Source organism: Stegostoma tigrinum, chromosome 4 (genome assembly GCF_030684315.1).
Source record: "Stegostoma tigrinum isolate sSteTig4 chromosome 4, sSteTig4.hap1, whole genome shotgun sequence".
NCBI classification, from domain to species: domain Eukaryota; kingdom Metazoa; phylum Chordata; class Chondrichthyes; order Orectolobiformes; family Stegostomatidae; genus Stegostoma; species Stegostoma tigrinum.
Genome location: NC_081357.1, coordinates 66,599,070 through 66,619,924, shown reverse-complemented (window position 1 = coordinate 66,619,924; position 20,855 = coordinate 66,599,070). Strand labels below are relative to the sequence as shown.

Here is a 20,855-nt window from a genome sequence, read left to right as displayed (position 1 = left end):
CCTGATGGCTACCTTCGATTTTCCCCAACCCACATTCAAATTAAAGTCACTCAAAATTGGTGTACTGCTTTCTTGTAAACCCTCATTATTTCACAATTTATTATGTGTCATACAGAACAGCTACTGTTATGGGGCCTATGTACTATTTCCATCAGTGTCTTCTTCCCCTTGATATTTCTTACCTCCAATCATTTGGAGTTAGAACAGAATTTGAGAGAAAGATGCTCACTTTGAACTTGTTCTCTGATTTTGTAAGTGTTGGAATGTTGCTCTTCCGTCTGAAAGTAGTGAAATGTTTGCATTGTGGACAAGGTTTGGTGCTTGAATCCACCCTGCTGAGCTCCAGAAAGTAGCTGTATTTGACAATGTCATCACGAGGCAGGTTGGAGATGACAGTGCTTTCATCCAAGTATTTGCTGCATTCTGTAATGGGGCATTTTATCTCTGCTCTTCCCAGCTGCACCTGCATACAGATAAGACAACGGTTTGAACAAGTCATGTAGATAGCTTTTTATAGATCTCTCTCTCTCTCACACACACACACACGTGCTGTAAAGTAACAAATTATTAAAACTACAGTCCCATTATACCAAATAATTTTGTGTTGATGGGAAATGGTTTTATCTTTGATGAAAAGATGAGAGCCAACTTGAACAATAGTATGCAAGACAGGACTCACAATCATGTAACCACAAACTTAACACTTGCTACAACGAACTGCATGTGAATTCTTGAAAAGTATTAAAAACTTTAACACTGAAGTTTAATAATATTTTTAAAAAATGTATTTACTCGTGGGGTATCAATGTCATCGGCTATGACAGTGATTTTTGCCCAATCCTAATTTCCCCGAGTATGGTGAGTGGTGCTGAGCTGAACTTGAATTGTTATAATCCATTTGATACAGCTTCATGCACAGTGCTGTTAAAAATGGAGTTTCAGGATGTGGGCCCAGCAACAGCAAAGAAATAGCACAATTACATGGTCTGCTTCATTCTGGATGGTGTCAAGATTCTCGAGTGTTGTTGGAACAACACTCAACATGGCAAGTGGGGAGTATTCCATCACACTCCCAACTTATAGGTGATGGACAGGCTTTGGAGGTCATGAGGCAAGTTACTCGCTGCAGGATTCCTCCCCCCGGTCTGCTCTTGCAGCTGCAGTACATCTATGACTAATCCAGTTTAGTTTCTAGCCAACGGTAATCCCCATAATGTTGATAGAGAGGGATTCAGCAATGATATTTTCTTTGAATGTCAGGAGGAGATAGCTAGACATTATCTTGAAGATGCTGCCTGACAGTTGTGTGCATGAATGTTAGATGCCATTTTTCAGCCCAAACCCGAATGATGCTCAGATCTTGCTGCATACAGTCTATTTCACTATCTAAAAAAATTGTGAATGGCGTTCAGCCTTTAGTATAATCTTTCTGAAGAAGGGTAATACCCGAAACATTGACCGATCCTTTCCTCCAAATGCTGCCTGGCCTGCTGTGTTATTCCAGCCTACAGTTTGTCTATCCTGAACCTCTGATATTATCAAAAAAATGTTCAAAAACTAAAATTATAAATTGCATTAAAAAACCAAATATAAAATTGAAGATGTTGGTTTCAAATAAGATTTATACTAGAAATGTTAACCGTTTCTTTCTCTTTAGCGCTGCTGACCTGCCTAGTTTCTCCAGTACTTTCTTTCTAATTTTATTTCTCGCAACTCTATCAGCCACAACGTTTGGCTTTTGTTGAAAGTTGTCTTTTCCCTCTCAGGGATCATCAAACTGCTTTTTGAGACCATTTTCTATTCAGTGATCGAGTGTTATATTGCTAACATTAAATCACATCCATCCTCAAAATAACAGATCAACACACTCCTTCAAGTTTGCAGATGAACTCAAAATTGTTTTCTAAATGGCAACAAAATCTGACAGGAATGTCACTGCCCAGTTATGAATATTGCTTGGTGTCATACTTGGCACAAAGGAAAATGGTTGTGATTTTGGGAGGTCAATCATCTCAACCCCAGACGTATCTGCAGGAGTTCCTCAGGGTTCTGTCCTCGGCCCAACCACCTTCAGCTGCTTCAGTGATCTTGCCTTAGAGGTGAGAGGCGGGGATGTTTACTGATGGTTGCAAATGTTCAGCACCACATGTAATTCCTAAGAAAGTAGCCCTTGTCTAAATGCTGCCTGACCTAGACAACATTCAAGTTTGAGCTGACGAGTGGCAAGTAGCATTCACACATTAAGTGCCAAGCAATGACTGCCTACAATGAGAGAGAGAAAATCTAATCCTTGACGTTCAATGGCATGGCCATCACTGAAACCCTACTATTGGCACCTTGTAGATTGCCAATTGACCAGAAATTGAAATGCATCAGCAATATATCTATTACAGCTACAAAAATCAGTTCTGGAAAGTATCTCACCGATACCTTCTCAAAAGGCATTAAGTATGGGTAATAACTGCCAGCCTGGCCAGTGACACCCACACAAACTGAAGAAGTAATTCATATTTGCATGCAGCAAGATCTGGACAACATTCACGCTTGAGCTGAACAACAGCTCAACACAGGCCAGCTGGGTAAAGTGCATCTCTAACGTAAACCGGGTGTTATCACCTCCCCTTGGTGTTCAATGCAATTACGATCACCAAAGTTCCCATCAACATCATCATGGTCACTACTTAACAGAAACCTATTGAGACCAAGTATATACTGTGGTTACGTGAGCGCATGAGCAAGCATTCTGTTGTAACAAAATTGGATTCTGCCTCCCCAAAGCCTTTTCACCACCCAAAAAGCATAGTTTAGGATTATGATGGAGTGCTTCTCTGGATGAAGATAGTTCCTACAATGCTCAACACCAGAGTTTACTTGATTGTGCTTGGGTTGCCAATCTTTAATATTCACTCCCACCTCCACTGGGGCACGACAACTTCAGTGAGTACAGTTTACAGATGCACAGCAACAAGATGCCATGGTTTCTTCAACATCACCTTCCAAAAGCTGGCATGCTAGCATCTGTAAGGTCAGTGGCAGCAGGTATAAGAACATCACTATCTGCAAGACCCCCTCCAAAATCATATACCATTGATTTGGAGATATTGCTTCACTGTCGCTTGGTTAGAATTTTCAAACTTTCTTTTTAACAGCACTGTTTGACTAACTTCATTATACAAACTACAGTGGTTCTAGAAAGTATCATAACTTTAAAGTAAAATCGGGATGAGCAGAAATGCTGATCAGCTTTGCCCACACACTACCACAACCAAAAGAATTCTCATTGATAGAAATTTACAAGTTAAAAAGTATGTGCAAAAGCTAGAAGCCAAAAGTTAAACCAGAAAATGGGAAATCCAGATTAGGTCAGTCAATAAGTGAAAACGAAAGGTGGATTAACATTGTGTCTCAGAACTATTTTCTATTTTAAAACTAAATCCATAGGGACAGGAATAGAGGAGGCGAAAAGTACTGCAAACAGTCACCCACGGAATGTGCACCCCCTATAGTGGGCAAGTATTCTAAAACAATGCAAAATGATTGATCAATTCCTGGAGGTCACATCGACTATAGGAGATGTCGACAAACAAGAAACTCCTGCGCAAAATAATATCAGCTACAGTGTTTACTTTTTTCTTAAAATAACTTGGTTTCAGAAGATCTTTTCTCCGGTCCAATTTTACACCATACTTTAATAAGGATTTTCCCAGTGCTAACTTAATTCCCAAAACTCCTCCAATACAAATAAAGAAAATTCTACTCTGACCAGCTTTGACTCAAGAAAATATAATGCTGAAAAAAAAACATTAAGAGGAAAGAGAAAATTTTTGTATGGTTGGAAGGCAAAGTAATGGCGGGGGTGGGGGAGAAAGAGTGTGAAAGTGAAAGAAGTAGCAGTAAAATAGTTTGATTTCCAGCTAAGGAATTAATTGAAAATATAAACACAATAAATCAAAACTCAGTTAAACCCAAATTCTGTACTACTGAAAAACAACTAGCACATACGCATGGAATATTTTAACAAACTCATTCTATTTGCAACTCAGGAAAATGGGGAAATATCCAACTGTTAAAACACTAAGTCTACCTGCTGACAAAGTGCAACAATTCTAAGCTTAAATGTGGCATGAAACAAAAACATACACATATGCATGTTTCATTCCAATTCTTGTCAGCTGCCAGTAGATATGTTGAGGACAGCAAATAAGTCACAAAATCATTTTATAAAACTTTATAATCTCAAGTTGTTACATTTTACAGTTATTTGTTGCTGAATGTTTAATGACTTAACTATGGAATCAAACAAGTCAACAAGCATCTGTAAACCTTGAAGCATTCAAATCTCTGCTGCCCTTATCCTAATTGACATCATCTAACTCAGCCATTATCCGTACTCACTGACCTAGGTTGGTTGGTCGGTCGGTTTCTAGTTCAGCAACATCTCAATTTTAAAACTAGCAATTTTTTTCCCCTCATTCTCAGTGGCTTCATTCTTTCCTATCTGTAAGTCCTTCCACAGCCTTACAACCAGCTATATGTGCACTCCTCTAATTTTGATATCTTACTGCACCTCTGAAATTTAGTTGCTCCACCCTGGTGGCCATGCCCTCAACTGCTGAGGCTCTAACTTCTGGACGACCAAGGGCATGTTCTCCTGACTTTTTTTTTGAATCCTGGTACAGTGCTCTATTAAAAGCAGCCTTTGCTAAAAGTCTTTCTACCTAAGGTTTTGGTCATCCGCCATAACACCTCCATTTGTGGCTTGATGCCAACATTTACTTCATAGTACTCCACTGAGATGCCCTGGAGATTTGGTTCTAAAGCTGCTAATAAAAACACACATTCTGCTGTTGCCGAGCAGGAGCAAGACAAGAGTTGGATGCAGTGTCAGTTAATAACAAATTGCATTTGTACAATTTGTCATGGCATTTCCCAATTGAACTAGGTCTCCAGCCTTTACAGAATCCAAAGCTTGGGTGAAGAGATGTGGGTTGAAAGCCTGGAAAGCAGATAAGCAGAGGGGTTTAGGGAGGAAGATCGAAGGAGCAGAGCTCAGGTTGGTGACTGTGCTAGTACTAAAACTGACGTAGGAACGCTGATATACTGAAGTCAGAAGATTAGAGAATACTGAAGAAATACAGAGCTTGAGAAAGATTACAGAAATGCAGTGGGATGAGGGCATGGAAAATTACAAGGTTATTTTAACTAACTAAAAGAATGGATGAACATTTTAGTCAGCCTACGTCCATACTGAAGAGATAATTCACTCATTAACTTTGTCAAGCATTGTCCACTAATGTCACCCATAGAAAAGAATGGCTCAGTTTTTACATCATTCTTAGTCTTTTTTTTAAATTCAAAAAATACTTCAGGGCAATTTGTGAGCTACTGATTGTCCTATCAGAATCTTACATTAAAAAGTAGGATCTGTACTTGTTGACCAATCCAAACTTCATTATACAAAACTAAAATAGGACAAGCAAACAACTCATTCGTATATAACATCTTTAAAAGTAAGACATTTCACAGGAGCATTACAAAGCAAATCTAACAAAAAGGTGCATAAGAAAATATCAGGTTCAGATATCAAAAAGGTTGGCCAAAAAGAGGAAGGTTTTAAGCAGTGTCTTAAAGGAGGTAAGCAAGGTTGAGAGGCAATGATATAAAAGAGGGAGTTCCAAAGCCTGAAACCTAGACAACTGAAGGTGCAGCCACCAATGCTGCAGAGTTTAAAATCAAGGATAAAATTAGAAGACTGTAGAGTTACTGCTGGGTAAGTAGACGGAGTGGGAGAAAGGCGAGACAGTGGAGGAATTTGAAAACAAGCATTAGAATTTGAAAACAAGGTGTTGCTTGATCTTGTTTCAGAAGGTCTATCACCCAAAATCTATGGTCAGCGTGCATAGGGGGAATTTGTGAACCTAGATCTGGTGAGAGTTAAGACATGGGTAGCAGAGTTTTGCATGACCTTAGGTTTACAGAGGGTAGATGCAGGAGACCAGCCAGGAATTGTTGAAATAGTCAAATCTAGGAGGTAATAATTACAGAACAACATGAGGCAGTTGAACATTGCAATATATATTGAAAGCAATTGATCAAGCACTTAAAGTGAACAGTAACAGGAAGTTAATAATATATGGAAACACAAACACAAGTGAATAATAAAGTGTGAAGCTGGATGAACACAGCAGGCCAAGCAGCATCTCAGGAGCACAAAAGCTGATGTTGTGGGCCTAGATGGGCACCCAGCTATGCCTGCCTCTTTGCAGGTTATGTGGAACAGTCCCTCTTCCACACCTACACAGGCCCCAAACCCCACCTCTTCCTCCGTTACATTGATGACTGTATTGACGCCGCCTCTTGCTCCCCAGAGGAGCTCAAACAGTTCATCCACTTCAAACACCTTCCACCTCAACCTTCAGTTCACCTGGGCCATCTCTAGCACATCCCCCACCTTCCTGGACCTCTCAGTCTCCATCTCAGGCAACCAGCTTGGAACTGATGTCCATTTCAAGCCCACCGACTCCCACAGCTACCTAGAATACACCTCCTCCCACCCACCCTCCTGCAAAAATTCCATCCCCTATTCCCAATTCCTCCACCTCCGCCGCATCTGCTCCCACGATGAGGCATTCCACTCCCGCACATCCCAGATGTCCAAGTTCTTCAAGGACCGCAACTTCCCGCCCCCCCCCCCCCCCCCCCGACAGTGGTCGAGAACGCCCTTGACCATGTCTCCTGCAACACATCACTCACACCCTGCCCCCGTCCCCACCACAACCGCCTAAAGAGGATCCCCCTCGTTCTCACACACCACCCCACCAACCTCCAGATACAACGCATCATCCTCTGACACTTCTGCCATCTACAATCCGACCCCACCACCCAAGACATTTTTCCATCCCCACGCCTGTCTGCTTTCCGGAGAGACCACTCTGACTCCCTTGTTCGCTCCACACTGCCCTCCAACCCCACCACACCTGGCACCTTCCCCTGTAACTGCAGGAAATGCTACACTTGCCCCCACACCTCCTCCCTCACCCCTATCCCAGGCCCCAAGATGACCTTCCACATTAAGCAGAGGTCCACCTGCACATCTGCCAATGTGGTATACTGCATCCACTGTACCCAGTGTGGCTTCCTCTACATTGGGGAAACCAAGCGGAGGCTTGGGGGCCGCTTTGCAGAACACCTCTGCTCGGTTCGCAATAAACAACTGCACCTCCCAGTCGCAAACCATTTCCACTCCCCCTCCCATTCTTTAGAAGACATGTCCATCATGGGCCTCCTGCAGTGCCACAATGATGCCACCCGAAGGTTGCAGGAACAGCAACTCATTCCGCTTGGGAACCCTGCAGCCCAATGGTATCAATGTGGACTTCACCAGCTTCAAAATCTCCTCTTCCCCCACTGCATCCCAAAACCAGCCCAGCTCATCCCCTCCCCCCCTCCACCACTGCATCCCAAAACCAGTCCAACCTGTCTCTGCCTCCCTAACCTGTTCTTCCTCACCCATCCCTTCCTCCCACCCCAAGCCCCACCGCCATCTCCTACCTACTAACCTCATCCCACCTCCTTGACCTGTCCGTCTTTCTTGGACTGACCTATCCCCTCCCTACCTATCTTCTTTTCTCTCCATCTTCGGTCCGCCTCCCCCTCTCTCCCTATTTATTCCAGAACCCTCACCCCATCCCCCTCTCTGATGAAGGGTCTAGGCCCGAAACGTCAGCTTTTGTGCTCCTGAGACGCTGCTTGGCCTGCTGTGTTCATCCAGCTTCACACTTTGTTATCTTGGATTCTCCAGCATTTGCAGTTCCCATTATCTCTCTCAAACACAAGTGATCCTGTTTCTTTGTGGACTGCATTCGCAGGGTTCAAAGTCAGTCTTTAGGCTTTCTGGCTAGTAGTTCTTCTCTTAGTGATTTGTATCTGAGCACTTATTCGTATAGAACCAAACAATTTCTCAGAGGGTCTAATGCCATTAGCAACAGTCAGTTATACTGCATGCCAGGAATGGATTTGGGGTAAAAGATCCTTTGTGCAATCTCAACTCTGGCTAAACTACTAGATTAAAAATGCAGCACATGCAGAACTGCCAAATTCTCTGGTTCAATGAATACTTGATAAGTGCATATTGTACTAAACCATGTTATTGCCTCCATAGGAAAGCTTCAGGAAGCCTCTATTCCGAGAACAGTTTATTCTGAAAACTATTGTAAATTCAGTGACTGTGGTGAAGACTAAATCTGTGAAAATTAAACATTTTTATCCAAGATTTTCTTTGAACTATCGAAAAAATTCAGATCTCCCCTTACTTCAACTTAGCCAGTTGAACATTTAGAAGACTGAAGTCACTGTCTTCTGCCCCTGCCACAAACTATGCTTACTTGCTACCGACTCGATCCTCCTTTTGGCCACTGTCTTAAATTGAAAGGTTATTTGTAATGTCAGTGCCCTGTTCAACATCAAGCTCCAATAAAATCCCAACTACAAAGACTACCTTCATTTACCACAACATCAAGTCCTGCCCCTACCTCAATCCAAGCCTTCATGCAAGTTTTAACAATCAGAAAAGAATATTGCAACATTCCTCTTACTCCCCTCCAAATTATCCACCTTCTATAAACTCCAGTTCACACTCCACGTAATCCTGCTTGCCCATCATACCAATTTTCACTGACCTACATGGATTAATCCACAGCTCCAAATCTTCTCATGAACACTGTTTTCTACCAAATCTTGTCTTTTGAAAGTGTCTCTCCTTTTTCACTCCATCATTGGAAGCTGCTCCTCCAGTTTCAGAGGCTCTTTGAACTCTGAACCAGTTTCCTAAACCTGCTAATTTGATCTTGAAGTGAGGAAACTGAAACATTCACCACCTCGTCTAAGCTCTGGTTCAGTATTTGAAGAAAATAAAATGCATTTGGAAAATATAAACACCAGTTCTAAAAGTTACGCAGTTTAAAGTTTGAGGGTTTAGACATTCCCAAACCTCTCAATTACAGCAAACACTTCAAATCAGAATTCCTAAATACAGGGAATTTATATTTGTTGACCCATTGACATTAGAAAAGCAAACAAAAATAAAACAAATTATAATAACATAATATTTGCAACAGATCCTCAAAGAGAGAATTCTGAAGGTGACATTATTGAAGCTCACTGTTTATACGGGAAGTTACATCAACTGGCCATTTAGCACATTAATCTGTGGTGCGTCATTAACATCAAATCGATATTTTAAAAAGGTTTGGAAAAATCAGTGGAAGCAAATATTGGTTTATTTATTCATACTGCCTGGCATTCTGCTGACCATGCTGTTTTTGCTTGTGGTCTTAAATTTTTTTAAGTTACATCCATTTAGAAGTTATGTACGGTAATTTCCAGCCAAACTCACATTCCAAAAAATCTCAATACTGCCCATGTAGTTTTAGGACCCGTCATTCCCAATGAACTCCAGTTACTTTGGTAGGTTCAATCAAGTGATCTTCTAGCATGTACGAATTCTCTGTTGTGACGATGCTGCGCCTTTAAAAGGTGTGTTTTGACCTTCTCCTTACCAGTTCCCCAAGAGAACATAAATGACTTGTGAAGCCTTGAGTAATTTTTTTTGAAGTTAGAACAATAGAAGCACAAGTGGGGGGGGGGGGGCTCACACAGCGCTAGGATTTTGCAGGTTTTGCTTCAGTTAGTTATTGGGGGTCTCTCTCTCTCTCTCTCTGGGGAGCTGCTGCATGTATCTCTCCCTTCTTGAAAGGGCTACACAGGGATAATCTGTGTTCTGAATGAGCCTTTTGCCAAGTGTGTATATGTGTGAGGCTACCATATTGGTACTGGTAATTAGTAAGTCACTGTATCTAGTATTCTGTTAAGTTTTCCAATACAGTTTAGTTATTGAAACCCCTTCTTTCTTTTGTTGTATTGGTACTGGTAATTAGTAAGTCACTGTATCTAGTATTCTGTTAAGTTTTCCAATACAGTTTAGTTATTGAAACCCCTTCTTTCTTTTGTTGTATTTTTACAATAGCAGATGAATAAGGTGCATTTGACCAATCTGGTAGTTTGACCAATCAAATTGCACCTGCAACACAAGACCTTACATTTACCTTTAAAATAAGAATAGTTAGGGTCTAGATTATCTTCTGAATATTTTGAGGGGGTTTGATCTAGTCCAGGGATGGGGAACCTGTGGCCTCAAGGCCACATGCAGCCTCTTAGGGTAATAGTTACGACCTTCTGCTAATTGTCCACAAATACTAAACCCACCTTTTTAAAATCTGCGTACCATCGTTTAACCTTTTACTAATAACCCAGTCATGTCAAAAACTTTGAGAAGAACATTAAAAGGAAGAGAGCAGAACATTCAAAGAAGAATGGGAATGGCAGTATTACATAATTGAAGGATAAAATGATGCGTTTGCTCTGCGTTGCCATAACTGTAACTGTGAAGAAATATTGTGTATTTCAGCATTATGTAACTCGTAAAGACTACAAATAAGCTGAACTGGGAGGAGAACCCCAAAAATCTGCACTTCAGAAAATGAAAGACCAAAAGCAGCAGCAAGTGTTTAAAACAATGTTAGGACAAGGGATTGACATCACTTATAAAGTAGCAGTACTTGGAAGGTGTAAGCCATTTAGCAATATGGCAATCATAAAACAATGCATTGTTGAAGCTGTATGATGTTTACATTCAGATAAGGTTAATAAGTACAAACAACTACTTCTTTCAAGAAGGACCATAACTGATCGGCAACATGAATTAGCCCTTCATGAAACATAACTTCATACAACATGCCAAAGCGAAGACATGCATTATTTGGTTGCCTTGGGCGAATCCATTGACATTGCTGATTCAGCACAGGTGTTTTTTTTATTTGTGTTATAATTGTGGATTTTCATTGCCACAAGGAGTTACTGGCATTGGGTACCCTTACAGCAAAGATGCATGGAATTGGCATTTTCACTGTCTTCAAAGAACAATGTCATAAAGCGAAACTGAATTTATGTAATTTGGTAAGTGTATGCACAAGACAGGGTACCTTCCATGAGAGGAAAATGTGAATGATTTGTTGCGTAACTACAAAAAAATTGCCAGATCCAGATACTTGGATTTCCTTTCATTGGCATAGAGATTCTGTTGATGCAAAAGATAATCTATTGTTTTAAAGTGACACATTAAATGAATTTATAGGCATTGTAAACTACATTCGAGCAAATGCATCATGGTATCACCAACTGTGCACAATGCTTCAGCTTGATGATGAAATGTTCAGTGTGGATCTGCCATATAATTCTAATACTGGTTGTCACCGGGACAAATCACAAGAATTTTTTGGGGAACTGAGTGAACCATGAAAAGTGTCAAAAGAGGGTTTGTGCAGAAATGCTGTATTTTTGTGTGATATAATCCGAAATGTTTTACAAGGTAAAACATAATCAATATGTGATACGTGGCTAAAAATCCAGGCATTTCAGAAAAAGCTGGCTTTTTGCAAAAAACTCTCCTAACCAGATTGGGACCTTCGGTTGAATACTATCCTGAACCGGCAAAGATTATTAACGAACAGGATACATGCAAATCATTAAGGAAATGCAAGGTGAAAGAATACACAACTGTTCTAGGCTCCCTGACTGAAGAATACACAGGAAAGGTTTGCAGATTTTGAGAAACATGATCTCACACTGAAATTAGCTTTTCAATGACACCCGGATGATATCTCCAAAGCACCTGATGACTTACGGATGGAATTGATTGAAGATAATATTCTGAAGTCTCTATTTGATGCTAAGATGGATTCCATTGAAATATGGAAAAATGCTGATGAATGCCCACATCTACATCAACATGCTCGTCAAATGCTTCTTGTTTTGGCACAACCTACTGTTGTGAATCAACGTTTTCATATGAGACACAAATTAAAACGCTCGACATGTCAGATGACAGATATTCACCTAGGAGGACCAATTAAAGCTACAGTCAACGATGCTGGAACCAAATATATGACTCTTATCTCTCAATAAGCAATCACAAAATAAAGTCATTAAATGGTTTGTGTCTACATTTTTCACTTATTATTAGTTCTATTGTCAACATTGCGAAACAAATGTGTCTTCATTAAATTTTTGTTTTGTTTAAAGTCCTCATATAATAGCAGGCTTGAATTAACATTAATAAATATGTTGACAGAAATATGACATTTTGTTGTATGTGTTACATTTTCAGCACGCGGCCTAATTGGATTTCCTTATACTCCGAAAGTAGTCTCACTAGATCCGGTCATTGTCCCTCTAAATATGACAGTAGTGCCAAATGGTACCAGTATTTATGTAAACTATTCAAATTGTAGGAGGGCTGCTTTGAAAACAGTTTCCCTCTCCTTCCACCTTGCCCTTATTATCTTGCTCATCCTCCATTATTACCAACTCGCTTCTTCAATCCTGCCCACTGCAATGATATTGTTTCAAGATTATGTTTATGCGACATAACTGATTCTTCTTCCTGCAATCAGGGGTAGCTTTTAGAAAAATCACTTTACTGACCCTCCTAAATATCTTGTATGGACCAGTGAATTTTGCTTTGCAAGATGAACCTCTAAAAGTCAATAAGAGTATACTGGTTTCTTGTTTTCATTTTCTGCAAAGGTCCTACATAATCTGTTAGTACTCATCTGAACAGTTAAATCAGAAACTGGTATGGGTATTAAAAAGGAACAAAAACAGAAGTTGCTGGAAAAGCTCAGCAGGTCTGGCAGCATATTTGAAGAAAACAATCAGAGTTAGCGTTTCGGGTCCAGTGACCCTTCCTGATTTATTTTCTTCACAGATGCTGCCAGACCAGCTGAGCTTTTCCAGCAACTTCTGATTTTGTTGCCGATTTACAGCATCCACAGTTCTTTCGGTTTTTTGTGGGTATGAAAGGTTATGGTTTAATTACATGTTGGGGTTGACTGCCACCTGACACGTATGACACTATTTACAGATTAGTGTGTCCTTGTACCACACGAACAAGCATGCAACTTGCAAGATCTCATGATATCTTGGCAGGGCCACTATTTTATGAACAACTTTCTGTTAATCATCCCCAGGTCTGAGGGGATGTCGGCACTTCATCAGAAGTCTAATTCTGGAAGTCCTTGAACTTCCATTCGCCAATTCAGTAAATCCGGCTTTTGTAATTTATTCTACGTCAGAGACAACTCTGCCATCCGCAAGTAGTCTTTCACAATTTCTAGTGCCATTTTGGATCTTTTCCACTGACATTGAGGATGGCAGCTGGTGGATTTTAAATTCAAAATGAAGCTGCTATTACCTTCCTCACAAATAGTCTGCTCCAAACAATTCTGTGAAATAATCCAAATTTTCACCCTTCATCACTGGACTTTATCTTGAGAAACGGTTATGGTTTGTAAATAGTGCCAGGTTTTTGGCAGCAATACTGAAACAGTCACACACGATTTTGTTTGAGACCTCAAAGGCAATCCTACAATGCAACAAGCTGTCAATGGAAATAATCAGAGCATTGTCATATCAAATTTTTGCAACCAATCTTACATTAATTCCATTTAAATATTTTCATTAGCAGCACTATCACCACACCAGGACATGAATGAGTGCCTCAACTTGACATGCCAGGTCTAGCTAGTGGCACCCATGGAAATGTTGTCAAATAACAATATGAGTCTGACACAACTAAAACAGATGCAGAGGAACATCCTGCACTTAACAGTCTGCGTTTCTGTGGTCACAGGGAATGTTCACATTTTATCAAAAGCCACATTTAATAATGTCTAACTCACTGTGGTCCACCACCATTGTCTTTCAAACTTAATTTTGCACTTTATTAAATCCAAAAGGAAAAATATTCCATGTATTCTAAGACACCAATGGATTAAAGTGAATCAAATATAAAAAGGAGGAAGATCTTACCCTTTCTGCCAGAGCAAGCACATTAAAGTACCTTTCCATTGCTGGTAGTAGTACGTAAAAATTTCTGAAAATATAGGGCAGGTCTGACAGAATCTGTGGAGGGAGCTTTACAGGTCAATGATAAAAGGGTTTTAAGCTATAAAGTTAACTCTGCTTCTCTCCATTGATACGGATTCAGAAGCTGAGCATTTTCTAGCTTCTTTTTTGATTTTGCATTTCCACTAACTTTTCTTCATGCCAGCTAAATGGCTAGACAAATCAGAGCTTGGAGTACTTCATCTGTGTGCAAATTTTGCTGACAACTACTTCAACCCAACTGCCAAAGTTGAAGTTAAATTACGTACAAAGAAAACTAACTTTTGTAGCTTTCCCTTTTGCTTTATTTTGATCATTAAGAAGATATTATGATCACCTCACACTTGTCATCCGTACTAACCAGGATTGATATATTAATGAATGGTTGTTTAGAATCACAGAATGCTTACAACACAGATCCTAACCCTTCGTGTCTACGTTGGCTTTCTGCAAGAGTGACCCAATTGATCCCACTACAGTATCTTTTCTTCATAATCCTGTAATTTTTCCCCTCATCAGATAATGATCCAATTCTCTTTTGAAAAAGAGATGATTGGATTTGCCTCCATCACACTCTCAATGTTGCACTCTTTAAAAAAAACTCACTTGCTCCTCAAGTTGTCTTTGATTCTTCTATTATTCAACTTAAACCAGTGGTCTCTGGTTTTTGACCCTTCCAACAAAATTTTCCTTTCTATCTAAACCCATCAGGATTTTGAGCATCTTTATTAAATCTGCTCTCCAGGAGGCTGCTGTATTAGGACATGTTTCTGAAAGGGTTTTTGGTTACGTTACATTACTAACACCCATTCTACTAATGTATGTTGGCATGGACAAGGAGCCTTTCTCTTCAGCTGATCTGGTGAATAATGGTAAAGGATACACCACCATAGAACATATCTACAAAACTGCTACTTGGCTAGATAAGAGTTCTATTATCACTTTTCAAGTGATTAAAACATGTCTGTGCCGGTTCCCTGAAGGCCCAGCAATTGTACCTAATCAAAATGTATCTTACTCATTACCATTCTAGAGGCACCATTCTTATAATAAGGTTTACAGCATGATGGCAGAGAAATGAACTTTCTGTTGACTCCTGCCCCAAAGAAACAACTTTAGGTTTATTATTTAAATCCAAAATGCTCCTTTAACTATAAAGTTTCCGCCCAAGTTCTTTTAACTTCAAGATAAAAGTAAATCTAAGAAGGCCCAGTGATAAAAGACAATGGAGCGCTAAGCCACATTCCAAAAGTCTAAATAAATTTAGACTGAAGGTCTCCTGAAAGTTAAATGTAGTAAAAATGATCAATGGTTTCTTCAAAATAACTGGTCTAGGAAGTAAATACTTCCAAATACTGTACAAGAACCATCATCAAATTAAATCTCGTCAAGAGAAGTCACAGGCAATCAGGAGCATTTGGACACTTTGTTTTGTTACCTGAAGGAAGAACAGCAAGCAAAGAAAACACCTGTCAGGGAATCATTAATAATATTGGCATCAGTCTTGTCATTGGAAGGAGTGGCTTCTTTCGGTATCAAATACTAATATTGAAAATTATATTTAAAGTAATCACACACATATTGCACCCACATTCGACAGGAGCTCTGCATTGCCCCAACAAGTTTAACAATGATTAGTTGAGTTACAAAGTCCAACATGTTTCTGGTCAACGCAGAGTTGCACATTTCAGCTAAGACAGCATTATGAGCTGGACAGTTTGCCATAGTCACCATGTTAAGGTATGAAAAATAATCCAATCATGAAATTCACACAGATGTTGCAAGGATAGCAGTAGTTTGGTCAGTGCCAATTTAAAAGATATGCCAACTCCCTAACTGCATTAACAAATGACTAATGCCCATTTGAGTAAGACATTGATAGCTTACAAACTAATCCCAATATGGAGTCAAGTTATTAAAAGAAAAGTTTAAAAAAATCCAAGTGAGTGAGAAAAGGAGAAAAGACAAAAAGAAACAAAAAAACTTCTACTTATATAGTAGTCTTTAACATAATAAAATGCATCGATGTGTTTCATAAAAGCTTTACAAAGCAAGGTACAAAAAGGAGATCTTACAGCAGATGACCAGGAAATTGAGTCAGAGAAAATCTGAAGGTGCACTAAAAAGGAGGAGAACAAGTGGAGAAGCAGACAGGTGGCGAAGGTATTCAATGTGGTAGTTGAAGCCGCAGCCACTAATGGTGGAGAATTGAAATTAAAATTCCCAAGGCATGAATTAGAGCAAAGATATTTTGAAGGAGATTGAAGTAATAGGAACAGGCAATGCCTAAGATGGAACTCGGTGAAAGTTTGGATACAGGCAGTTTTAGATAGCCTTACACTTGCAGTGGATTTAGCACAACACATCAGCCACTGATGTGGGGTAAGGATTAGAGGGGACATGAGGAAATTTTTTTTTTTTTAAAAGACGCAGAGGGAGGTGGGGATCTGGAATTCCCTGCCCGAGTTGGTCTTGGAGGGAGAGACCCTAAGCTCTTTCAAAAGGTTCCTGGATTGGCACCTTATGAGCTACAAAAGTCACAGTGCCCTTATCCATATGCAGGAAATTCAGATTTGAAAGGTTACTGCAAGGTGGCACAGTGGATTGCACCGTTGCCTCAATGCCAGGTACCTGGGTTCAATTCCAGGTTTGAATGGCTGTCTGTGTGGAGATTGCACGTTCTCTCTATGTCTGCATGAGTTTTCTCTGGGCACTCCAGTTTCCTACCACAGTCCAAAGATGTGCAGACCAGCTGGATCAGCCATGGTAAATACAGGGTTATGGGGATTGGTTGGTGGTGTGCAATGCACTTTGGAGAGTTGATGCAGAATCTATGGGCCAAATGGTTTTTTTCTGCACTGTAGGGATTCTATGATCTGGGTGCCTTTGTGTCAGCATGGGTGAGATGGGCAGAGTGACCCATTGCGCTGTATCATTTCTACAGTTCTATGGATCTACGATGTGTAAGAATAACAAAGTTTAGAGTTAACAAAGCTAGAAACAAGGTCATCAACAGATGAGCAGAGACAGACACAAAAGGCAGTATGTTGAGGATGTGTGGTTGATTCTGGGTTTAGGTATGGCACAAAGTTTTCAACAGTCTGGTTCGGCCTCAGACAATGGCTTTGACTATCTACACGTATTTTGGCCGAGCAATCTGACAATTCAGACAATGGAGAGGTTGACAGTATTGGTGGTGACTTACAGTTGCGTATACTCAATATCAATATAGTCAATGTGAAAACTGATAAGTTTTCCAGTGCTGGTGAGAGGCACTATGCAAATGAGTAATAGAATATCACCATTAGAGTCACTAGAGGTAGGAGTGCAGACAGAGGAACTGAAGACATGGCAGCTGATTGTCCAGCTAGATTTATTTAGGCAAGAAAGGGACTAAGCTAGCGCAGTCTCACTGCTGAACAAAATGGAGAAACATTATGCACTGTAAGAGAATAATATGGTCAATTGTGTGCATTAACGGAATAGCAAATGTACTGATTTCCATATACAGTTTATGAACTTAAATTAGGTGCAAGAATATGAATTTGTTACTAGACGTTTAAGTTTCTTCATTTAAATCAAATGATCATAGTCTTGTAAGAATGACAATGGCGAATTATGTCTTAAATGTGATTTACAGATTTGCTTCACAACAGATATAATCTTGTTTGTCAAAACTGTTGATGTAAAATCTCTCTTGGTTGTGGATCCTGTCAAACTGGCCTGTTTAGATTTCAGGGCAGGTTCCATGGCATTGATAGCAACACAAAAGCAATGACGTGTTTGTAAGCGAACAATTTGTGTATATACACCTATCAAACACACCTTCCAAATACTTTAACGTACATTTGGACCAATTTTAACACATCGACCTTCATGGATCCAGGCATACCTTGGATCCACATATACCAATTTTAATGAAGACCAACAAACCACTTGGGAAAGAGAAAATTCAGTTGTTTTGTACATGCGTGCGTGGGAGCATGCATGTGTGTGTATGTGCATATTAGAGGGGACATGTGTGTGCGCATTGGGGTTGGGGCGGGGGCGGGGGGGGGGGGGGGATAAGAAAAATCAGGGAGCGAACAACATAACCCACAGGACCTTTGTGTGTATTAGGCTTCTGCGAAGACGACTTCAGTCCCATCATAGTCCCAAGTTCAGCTCTGGGATCAGTGATAAATGAAATCTACCTTAAAAACACTGAATCTAAAGTCCCAACAACTATTTTCATTTTACACAAGAAAAGGCTTGCATTACACAGTGCTTTTCATGGCCAGAAGATATCTTCAATGTTCTGCTAAATACAGTACCTTTTAAATATAGTGCAGCCTCTTTTGCAATGCCAAAAAAAATGCAACATTACATTCGGAGTTTGCTGTGTGCCACAAAAATTTGATAATCTGTTTTAGTGACATTGATTGAGGATCAATTACTGGTTGCAGTAGTTGAGATCATTGCCATGTTTTTTTAAAACTAGTGCTATGGAATCTTTTATGTCTGCCTGACATGGTAGAAGGGGCCTTGATTTAATGGCTCATTCCAAAAATTACACTTTTGGTCAAGTAGCACTCCCTCAGTAGCACACCTGACCATCACTCTAGATTCAGTGCCGAGAAAGGGCACTGGACTCGAAATGTTAACTGATTTCACTTCTCCTTGCTGCCAGATCTGCTGAGCTTTTCCAGCAACTTCTGTTTTTGTTCAATTTACAGCATCTGCAGTGTTTTTTGGTTTTTAATCAGTTGAGACTGCTGCATTCAAAACCCACCCCACAGAAAGTATTTCATCTTCTCGCCATTGGCCTTTGGCTAAAGACCTTTAATTTGTCATTCTGGTTTGTGATTCTTTGAACAGCAGCAAGTTTCCTTATGCCTACTCTTCCTAATAATTCATGATATTAAACAGCTCTACTAAATGTCCTCTCAATTTTCTCTTTGATTACACAAAGTTCATTATTCCTGGAACCACAGTTGTGAATCTTTTCTTCACCTTCTAATATCTTTACTTCATTCCTAAGTGCGGCACTCAGTACTGGATGCAACTCTTCCCAGCAACGCTGAATCCAGTATTTTAATCAGGTTTAACATAGCTTCCTTTCTTATATGCACATCTATGGGGCAGGTGAGACTTGATTTAGACTTGCCAGCCCAAAAAACTGGAGCTTACAATTTCTACACAAGATCAGGCAGTTTCCCATCCGATATTAACTAGATCACACAGTGTTTAGCTTTCAAGCTCAGACAAGATCTGGCATTTTTCAGATTAGTACAGGTGTAGGCCCCAGGATGCTATATATGATATGATATGCGCTCATTCAATCTGTCCTGCCACCTTCAGTGATTTTTTTTTAAAATTGACTTGTCAGGTGTGGGCTTCGTTGGCTGGCCAGCATTAATTGTCCATCCCCATTTGGTCTTGGAGGTGTTGGTGGTGAGCTGCTTTCCTGAGCCACTGCAGTTTGCATGCTGTAGGTTGACCCACAGTGCCCTTAGAGAGAAATTCTTGGGATTTGACCCAGCGACAGTGAAGGAACAGCAATGGATTTCCAATCCAGGATTGAGTGTGGTTTTGGTGGTGGGGGGAAAGAGAGAGAACTTGCAGGTGGTGGCATTTCCATGTATCTACTGTGCTTATCCTTATAGATAGAAGCTGTTATGGATTTGGGAGGTGCTGTCTGAAGATCTTTGGTGAATTTTTGCACAGCATCTTTTAGATATACAGGCTGCTGAGACTGAAAGTGATTGAGGGGCTGGATGCTTGTGGATGTGGTGCCAATCAAACAGGCTGCTTTGACCTTGATGGTAACAAAATGTGAGGCTGGATGAACACAGCAGGCCAAGCAGCATCTCAGGAGCACAAAAGCTGACGTTTCGGGCCTAGACCCTTCATCAGAGAGGGGGATGGGGGGAGGGAACTGGAATAAATAGGGAGAGAGGGGGAGGCGGACCGAAGATGGAGAGTAAAGAAGATAGGTGGAGAGGGTGTAGGTGGGGAGGTAGGGAGGGGATAGGTCAGTCCAGGGAAGACGGACAGGTCAAGGAGGTGGGATGAGGTTAGTAGGTAGCTGGGGGTGCAGCTTGGGGTGGGAGGAAGGGATGGGTGAGAGGAAGAACCGGTTAGGGAGGCAGAGACAGGTTGGACTGGTTTTGGGATGCAGTGGGTGGGGGGGAAGAGCTGGGCTGGTTGTGTGGTGCAGTGGGGGGAGGGGATGAACTGGGCTGGTTTAGGGATGCAGTGGGGGAAGGGGAGATTTTGAAACTGGTGAAGTCCACATTGATACCATATGGCTGCAGGGTTCCCAGGCGGAATATGAGTTGCTGTTCCTGCAACCTTCGGGTGGCATCATTGTGGCAGTGCAGGAGGCCCATGATGGACATGTCAACAAGAGAATGGGAGGGGGAGTGGAAATGGTTTGCGACTGGGAGGTGCAGTTGTTTGTTGCGAACTGAGCGGAGGTGTTCTGCAAAGCGGTCCCCAAGCCTCCGCTTGGTTTCCCCAATGTCGAGGAAGCCGCACCGGGTACAGTGGATGCAGTATACCACATTGGCAGATGTGCAGGTGAACCTCTGCTTGATGTGGAATGTCATCTTGGGGCCTGGGATGGGGGTGAGGGAGGAGGTGTGGGGACAAGTGTAGCATTTCCTGCGGTTGCAGGGGAAGGTGCCGGGTGTGGTGGGGTTGGAGGGCAGTGTGGAGCGAACAAGGGAGTTCCGACACTCTCATCCGCCTAGCTGAACTCGTCCTCACATTCAACAACTTCTCTTTTGACTCCTCCCACTTCCTACAGACTAAGGGGGTGGCCATGGGCACCCGCATGGGCCCCAGCTATGCCTGCCTCTTTGTAGGTTACG

General features: G+C 41.0%; 1 protein-coding gene across 6 annotated transcripts in view; it reads right to left on the bottom strand.

Moving 5' to 3' along the window:
* The window catches only part of rnf217 (ring finger protein 217), an 89,656-nt gene that overhangs the window by 42,545 nt on the left and 26,256 nt on the right, over nt 1–20,855 (bottom strand). For all 6 annotated transcript variants that reach the window (XM_059645387.1, XM_048531864.2, XM_048531865.2 and 3 more), the window contains exon 2: nt 230–463. In XM_059645387.1, coding sequence (XP_059501370.1) covers nt 230–463 — 234 coding nt within the window. The remainder of the gene's footprint in view (nt 1–229; nt 464–20,855) is intronic.